Raw genomic sequence first — 7993 nt, forward strand, 5'->3', positions numbered from 1 at the left:
TTGCTTGCATGTGCTGGCTGCATGCATGCATGCACTGTGCGTTCACCGGAACTCCGGGTCCCGTTTTTTTACGCGCTGTCCGAAGGATCGAGTTTCCTTTTCCTTTTTCTCTTTTCAGGCAGTTGTCGAGGGGAGAAGAAGCGGCGCTTCTGCGCGTTTTCGAGGAGGCCGCAGCGCGGGCGTCTCTGCACATGCGAGGCGTCGCTCTCTGCTGTGACAGACAAGACAAGCCGTCGATGTGCCTGTCTTTCTTCTCGGCTTGTCCCTTCGGTGGCCGTCTTTCTCTCTTTCTCCGCAATTTTCTCTCCTCTCTCCTCCTCTTTCTTCTCCCCGTTCTCTGAGCTCTCTTCAGTTCTCAGATGCGGGAGGAGAAAAACGAGAGGAAACGACTTACGGAAACTCTCCGAATCTGCTCCGCGCGAAGACAGAGGCTCTTTGTGCCGCCCTCGACTCGTTGGTGGGCTGCAGTCTCGGCGAGTTTCCCTCCGTCCTCACAAGTACGGATGCTCGACTTCACAGGTCGTTTCTGGAAAGGATGCAAGCAGTGGCGCGGAGAGAAGAAATGAAGTCTCGTTCTCGTCTGCGTCCGATAACGACACAGACAATGCTTGTCAGGCTTCTTCGACCTGCAAGTTTCTCGCCAGATGAAGTCGACTACTAGGGGGGAGGAAGGAACTGTAAGGAAGAAATAGAACAAGGAAAGAGAGAAGAGAGAAGGGAGATTTCCTCGTTCTTTTCTCGTGTCTATTCGCCGTCAAAAAGAGTCTCAGCTGCTCCCATCTTTCTTCCTCTCGCACTGTCTCTCTTTGTCTTCTTTTCGTCTCCTGGCCTTGCGGAGACCCCAGCGCGCCTGGCCGCGTCCAACATGGTGTCTCCTGTCTCCTTTCTGAAATCAACGAAGCGCTGCCTTCTCTGCATGCGTGGAAGCCAAGGAGCGCGCCTGTTATTCTTCCTTGTCGTCTCGGTCTCGCTTGTTCTCGCTTTTCTCCCGACAGTCTTCGTTGGTGTCGCGGCGCTGACACAAACGCGCTTTTCTTCCGTCGCCTTTTCTGTCTCGCCACAGCCTTCTTTTCAAGATCTCCTCTCGTCTCCGCCTCATTGTCTCTCCTTCTCTTCTCCCGCGGTCGTTTCTTCTCCGTCGTCGCTGTCTCGTCAGAGGGAGGCCGAGCACTTTGTTGCCCGCCTTCCTCGGGCGTCCCTCTTGCGCGGAACTCCGTTCGCTTTCCTTTCTTCGCTTTCGTCGTTCTCTTCTTTTCGTGGTTCTCGCCTCCAGTCTCCTAAGCCATGTTCCGCTCGCAAGTCCTCTCCTCGGTCAGCTCTCACACCTAGCTCCGTTTCTCCCTCGTCTTCAGCTTCTCGCTGTTCGTCGCTCTCAGCGCGTCATGCCGCGCCTCGCAAGTCTTCGCTGGCTGCGCTCGTGAGTGAGGAGGCTCTCGCGCCAGAGGGGAAGCAACGAAAAACCGGTGCCTCCTTCCCGGGCACTCCCTCGGTCGCTGCCTTCCATATTTTGATCGCTCCCGTCGCTCTCTCTGCCTCCGACCGCGCCGAAACGCGTAAAACGCCAAAAGGAAAACCACAAAGACGAGAAGGAGAACAAGGAGAAGGAGAACAAGGAGAAGGAGAACGAGCAGAAAAAGAACAAGGAGAAGGAGAACAGAGAGAAGGAGAACAAAGAGAAGGAGAACAAAGAGAAAGAGAACAAAGAGAAAGAGAACAAGATTTGAGTGCTGCTCATCGTGTGAGAGAAGGTTTGCAGGCGCTTTTGTGGGAATCGAAGATCCAGGGAGAATTGACTTTTGATGTGTTTCCGAGTGAAGAAGCGGCAGAGGCTTTTCTCGCGACTCTTCCTTCTTTTGTTTGCTCCTCCAGGGAAGAAGAAACTGGAGGCGAGGCTGCGGAATCCTCTCACGCAGAAGCTTTCTTGAGGAGAAGATCCCAACAGGAAGAAGAGGATCATATGCGGCTTTCAGATCGCCTCTGCAGTTTCAGGCGTCAGAGACCGGCAAACTCGCTCCCCGCCGCAACCGTTTCGCCGTCGCCTTCTCTCTCTCCTCCTTCTGTTCCGGCCTCGCGCGCTTCCGCGCCCTCCGATGAGGTGCAGCGTTGGCTGCTGCCTTCTCCGGTTCGGGTGTACATCCACTCGAGCTCGCGGGGTCTGGCGGCGACGCGTGTGATGTCTGACTTTTCAGAACTGTCTGTCCTGGCGGATTTCGTAGCGCCGCGCATGTCACGAAGAGAGGCTTACGGCGTCGCCTTGAAGATGCTCGAGCGCGGCCTGCGAGAGGCGTCGGCAGGCAGTGCAGACACTGCGAATGTACTGCTGGAGAACTCGCGGCGGACGCTGCCGCTGCGCAGCGGCGTTCTCATCTCCGACATTTTCAGGAAACAAGCTGAAATTCTTCTTCGATGTCGCAAGGGTCACGAAGCAGTCAACGCCGCCATCCATGCCGTCGAGGTGAAGAGGCGAGAATTTCAGAAATGAAGTGATATGTCTTCACGAGACCCAATCCCTGGGATTTCGAAATCGTCTCTGTTTGTCTCTGCCGCAGTTCAGCTCAAAGTGTCACCTCTCTGTAAAAAGAAAAAACGAGCAAAGCGACCAACAAAAAAAAGCGATACTCGGGAGGGAGAAGGGACAGCTCACCTGCTGCGTAAGGGGGAGAGGGAGCTCGGAAAGCACTGCCTACGTTGTGTCACGGTCATCTCTGGGGGGTACCTCTCCAGTCATGAGATGTTAGCAACTGGACGACGCAGAGAAGGATGCGCGGGAGATATGGAGGCCGCCTGGAGCCTCAGGGCCGAGGCCTTCAGAGCCGCAGAGAGAGAGAGGAGAAAGAAGCAGATCCGGAGAGAGAAAGGAAAAACAACAGTGAAAAGACACAGCATGTCGAGGGACCCGCTCTCAAAAACCACTTGGAGCTCCACATCTGTAGAGACGTACAGTGGGTCTGTGTCGAGTCACTCTAAGAAATCTATGCATCTACCTGTATATATATATATATGTATGTCTGTCTTTGTGTGTGTGTGTGTATTGTAGATTTGTGTATAGGTTTCTATCTACCGAGCCATCTATGATGTATCTGCATTGGAGTTTCGGTCTTGAGAGAGAACATTTTTTCTTGCGGGAATGGAGACATAACAAGCCGACCACAGGGACGGGGGGAAGTGGGCGTTGTAGAAGTAGATTAGATGGAAGATTTCCTTCATCTGGTGTTTTCTCCTGTTCTCTTCGTTCTCTCTTCCCTCTCTTCTCTCTGTCTCTGTCTCTGTGTCTTTGTCTCTCGCGTCTGCCAGGGGACCTCGCTTGCTTTTCAGCTGCTCCCCGCATCTGCGGACTTTTTCGACCTCGTTCTCCAGTGTGCTCCGACTTTCTTCACACAGGCTGCTCCGGAGTACGCGGAGGCATGGGGAGCCCTCGGCGACGCGTACCGGTCTTTGCATCGTTTCTGGGAGGCCCGAAGCGTCTATGAAATTGCTTCTTTTCTCTCACCCTTGGGAAGCAAGAAGTTTTCTCTCCTCCTTCGCGCTCTCAACCGAGTTGTTGCAGGCGCAGAGTCGGATCCAGAAGTCCTGCAAGCGAACCTTCCAACGGCAGAGTGAGCGTTGCGTTAAAAGGCCGAGATCGGCGTTCTTTCTTCGTCTCTCGACCGTTTGCCTCAGGTGTCAAAACATAGCTGGTTCTCTGGGGGACCTCGTTTCTCGTGGACAAGGTTCCGCCGCGAAAGATGACTCTGCACCGCCACCCCTTTCTCTGCCGGGTCGGCTTTGTCTCTATCGCGAATGTCCTCGAGTTTTCACGGATGTCCTGTCATTTTCTTCTCGTTTTCTCGAGTCTTGGTCTTCAGCCTGCGTCGCTGCATTTCCCCCCTTCTCCCCGGCCCTTCGGTTTCCTATTGGCTTGTCCAGGCCTTTTTCTTCTGCTTTGCTCCTCCCCCTTTCTCCACCGCTCTTCTCGTCGCTTTACATTTTCCTTTTTTCACATTGTTTTCTGCATTTCCAGGTCGGCGACGCTGAAGATGCCCACCGGCTTGGCCGTCGGCGCGAACGACCCTGCGCTGGGCGGCTGCTTCGTCGCCTACGTCGCCGAAGACAGCAGAGCTGAGAAGGCTGGAATAAGACCGGGTGAGCAAAGCAAATCGGAAAATTCAGGAATGTCTGTCAGTCCTCAAGAACTGCAGTTTTTAATCTGGAACGAAAGTTCAAAGAACGATCGTAGAATTGCGTCAAAGAAAGGCGAATCTGCCATGGAAAGTGATTTCAAACCTGAAGGCCTTGGTGGACTAGACGATAATGTCCTCTTTTTTTAAACCGCGAAATATAAATGTTGAAAGCATTTTATTGACAGATTTTTGAGCGAGATCGCAAAATGTGTTTTAGAAAACGAAATCAACGTCATTTGATAAAAAAACTCATCCTGTTTAAACGGCTTCACGTTCACTTTCAGCTGTCAGGTAGCAATCAAAACTTATCGATGCCTGCTTCACCAGGCAAGGAGTTACGTTCGTCTAACCTTCTGTTGTTGTCAGGGTCGAACTTTCAGGCGCTCTTCACTGTCTTCCTGGTTTTTTCTTTGCACTCTGCCCTCACTCACGGCCCTGGGAAGTTCTGAGCCGGAGGAATGGGGGACAACGTGTCTGTTGCGTTTTTCTGTCGGAGCAGGGATCCAGCTCGCAGGAATCTCCTGATCCTTCAGCCATTTAAGAAGAAATCGAACGTCGTCTTCAGTGGAAGATGGAACGCGCCAATGCGTTGATGCGATCCCGTGTGTTTTCTTCTGCTGGCTTGTCTACTGAGAAAGAGATCCGACCCTGCGTGGATGTTTATACAGATAGAGACGTCGTGGAGACTGGGATTGTGTGAACGAATCCACATCTAGCTCTGAATCTACATACACAAATATACATACGCCTACATATATATATATATATATATCTCTGTTCAGACGTGGAGAGGTATGCGAGGTCTGTAAAATTTCCTCATATTTATAAATACATATAGACACAAATCTATATATACATATATATATATATATATGTCTGTTTGTTCGGAGCCGCGTGACTTTGATGTCTTTCCAGGCATGCAGATCGTAGCTGTGGGGAACAAAGTATTGCTGGGAAAGCCGCTGGAGGCCTGCCTGGAGGCGCTGACGTTTCCGACGCGTCCTTCCCGGGCGGCGCCGGTTCCTTCGCTGCAGTTTCTTTTCTTTCGGGGATGCGTCACAGATTTGTTTGGAGCGGACGCCTTCGAACTCTTGAGGAAGTCGGGGAGACTGGCTGAGATCTTTGCAGGAGTGGCGGACAGCGAGGATCTGCTTCGGAAGAAGATGCAGCCGGACTCAGCGGAAGCGAACTTCGCGTTCGCCGAACCTCACCTCGGAGCGCTGCGCGTCGACCGCGCGTACGGACGCAACGCAGACTTCGACGACTTCTTGAGAAGAAAGCATCTGATGTAGTGAGAGCGAAGAGGTGGAGCAGGCGACGGAAGAAATCGAGAACGCGAACGAGTGAGTGAGAGAGACGGAAAGGCGAGGCAGAGTCGACGAGAGGCGACAGAGGGAGGAAGGCAAGAGGAAGAGAGAGAGCGGGAGAAAGAGGAAGAAGGAAGGAAGATGTCGACCGGGGAAAAGCATGTATCGAGAGAGAAGGCAAGGATCTCGAGAGAGGAAGAGGCGCGACGCAGCCGAGGGTTGACACGTTCGGAAAATGTCTTCATTTGAGTATCCATCTGCTTTCACAAAAACAGTCGCGCTTTTGTTTTAGTGAGAGATTCGCAGATTTGCGTCGTGTAAAGACGCCTTTGCTTAGTTGTGCATGGCACAGTCTCCAAGAACATGCACTGGAGTCGGTCGAAAAAACAATTCGCAAGGCGCAACGCAAGGCTCTGTGGCCTTGCAAAGACAAGTCTCTTCTCCCAGGAGAGCAGCAGACAGCGCAGCTCTCTGTGCTGCTGTGTTTTTTGGAACTTCTTTCGTTTACCGCGTGTATTCTGTTTTTCGATCAAAGAAACAGAACTCGCTTTTGCTGTACATCTCAGGAGACCTCTTTTCTGTATAGTCTTGCGCATCGCGCCTTCTCACCACGAACCTCTCTCTCTGGCTCTCTGGGGGGTCTCCCTCCCCTTTCGTGTCTCTCTATTTCTCTTTCCAGAGACTTTTCTCTGCTCGTCTTCTCCCCTTGAAGCCTTTCTCCAACCAAGCATGCATTTCGGTGGGAGACTGGGCGTCCTGTCCACAGTTCTTGGAAGACCAAAAGCGAGTTTCTTGTGCTCCTCTTTTCTGCGCGACTGCCTGTCTCGGAAGTTCGTCCTCTCTCCAGGGCGCCGGAACGGCCATGTTTTCCCCTGGGTTTGGAAAAACGATTCCAGAACGAGCAGAGAGGAAGAGAGAAAAAGAGCATGCCTTTTTCCAAGTCGAGGCTGCCGCAGCAAGTGTGTCAGCAAAAGAAGTTCGAGGCGAACTCTCGGACTCGGTCTCTCCTTTCCATTTCACCTTCTCTCCTCCTCCGAACTTCACCCAAAAATGCATTTAAATATCTACAATAAAAGTATGCATGTGTGTATGTGGAAATCTCTACGACTCGAGACACAAGCAACTCTTGTTCCTTTCGTGAGAAACGGGCAAGGCGAAGCCCCCATGTGGAGGTGGAAGAACGCGCGGAAAGTTCTGCGCACCCCCCAACTCCTCAAATAACGTCGATGCCTAGAAACACCGAAGCAATCTCCTCTCGAACAGGCAACAAGTCCGAACGGATCTCTGATTCTTGATGCCCACAGAAACATATATATATCTATATATATATATATGTGGATAGAGGAGTGTCTACAGGATTGTCGATGTGAATAGAATACGTGTAACCGCGCTCTAAGAATGAAAGTTGAGGGTGTCAGTGCATGCCGGAAGAACAGATCTCAATTTCGAGGCAGGCTTGAAATCATCCCTTATTATATAGGGAGGAGAGCGCTGTGGAAAACGCGAAGCGCCGGGCGCTGGCGTTCCATCCTCGCGCTTGCCACCAGGTGCCTCACTCGTTGAGAACTCCTTGAAAAGCGCACTGCATGCGAGCTGAGAGGAAAGAAGAAAGTTTCTTTTTGCGAGAATCTGGAGCATTCTCGCGTCTCTCGCCATCTCTACGAGTCGGCGAGACACAGCGGCCTCTTCTCTTCCGGACAGAGCGGTAGCGCGGCTCCCCGTTGTCCTGGCTCGAATACGCAGTCACATTTCCGTTCTAATCAGGGCGTTCTTCTGAAGGAGACGGCTCTCTGGGAGAACGCGTCTTGTTCTTTTTCAGAAAGCCGAGAGAAAAAACTCGGCTTCCCTTTCTGTCGCAAACTGTGTACCCTCGCTTGACCACTGTTTTTTGAGTCTTGCGGTGTGTGCCGCCCGCGTGAGAAAAGGTTTCTGGTCCGCCTAACCCGCAGAGTGCAGCGGTCTTCTGTCTACCGCGAGAAAACGAAAGTGGAGGAAGGCGCGTTTTCTCTGAACCTGTGAACGACTGAACGTTCCCTCGGCGGTCCTGCGGCCTCGCAGTGTGCACTGTTTACCGGCGCCGCTGGACCGGCTGGCTGGTCGCTTGTCTGTGGATGTCCACAGTGAAAGCGCCTGCGAACGACACTCGCAGTTCTGAGCGCCAACTACGCGAAAACCTGCTTTTTCACGGCAGGTCCTGCACAAAAAAGCCACTGCCGGATTCGTGCGAGCGCCCTGTCCGCTTCGGCGGGGGTGTACGGACACCGGAGCTCTCGGCCCAGGGCTCTTCCTCGGCTCGGGAATTGGGTCAGTTCTCGGCTTTCGCTCGCGGCGTATTTTCCGTTTGCTTCCCAGGCGAAGTGTGGCAGAAAAGCGGAAAGCTGGGGACGTCGCTCTTCGCTACGAACGCGCGCGAAACGGGAATTCTGCGAAGGCCGAGAAAAGCGGGCAAAGTGACTTCCGCGGGGGACCTCGGGGACCTCTGGGTTCGCGAGCGCCTGCGCGCACAGTTTATTTGCATGTGCAGGG

At 52.9% G+C, this 7993-nt stretch overlaps 2 protein-coding genes across 2 annotated transcripts; both read left to right on the forward strand.

Annotated features, from left to right (window-relative positions):
- Window positions 1-865: 865 nt before the first annotated feature.
- TGME49_267020 (hypothetical protein) lies at window positions 866-5625 on the forward strand (the record flags this gene model as incomplete). Its single annotated transcript, XM_018781450.1, has 4 exons — window positions 866-2455; window positions 3382-3596; window positions 4001-4122; window positions 5076-5625. 4 exons carry the CDS (start codon window positions 866-868, stop codon window positions 5450-5452), a joined length of 2304 nt encoding a protein of 767 aa, XP_018636251.1. The 3' UTR covers window positions 5453-5625.
- A 179-nt stretch (window positions 5626-5804) lies between these two features.
- TGME49_267010 (hypothetical protein) lies at window positions 5805-6688 on the forward strand (the record flags this gene model as incomplete). Its single annotated transcript, XM_002368739.1, has 1 exon — window positions 5805-6688. The coding sequence occupies exon 1, from the start codon at window positions 5831-5833 to the stop codon at window positions 6686-6688; it is 858 nt and encodes a 285-aa protein (XP_002368780.1). The 5' UTR covers window positions 5805-5830.
- Window positions 6689-7993: the final 1305 nt, after the last annotated feature.

This window comes from Toxoplasma gondii, chromosome IX, assembly GCF_000006565.2.
Source record: "Toxoplasma gondii ME49 chromosome IX, whole genome shotgun sequence".
In the NCBI taxonomy this organism is placed as follows: domain Eukaryota; phylum Apicomplexa; class Conoidasida; order Eucoccidiorida; family Sarcocystidae; genus Toxoplasma; species Toxoplasma gondii.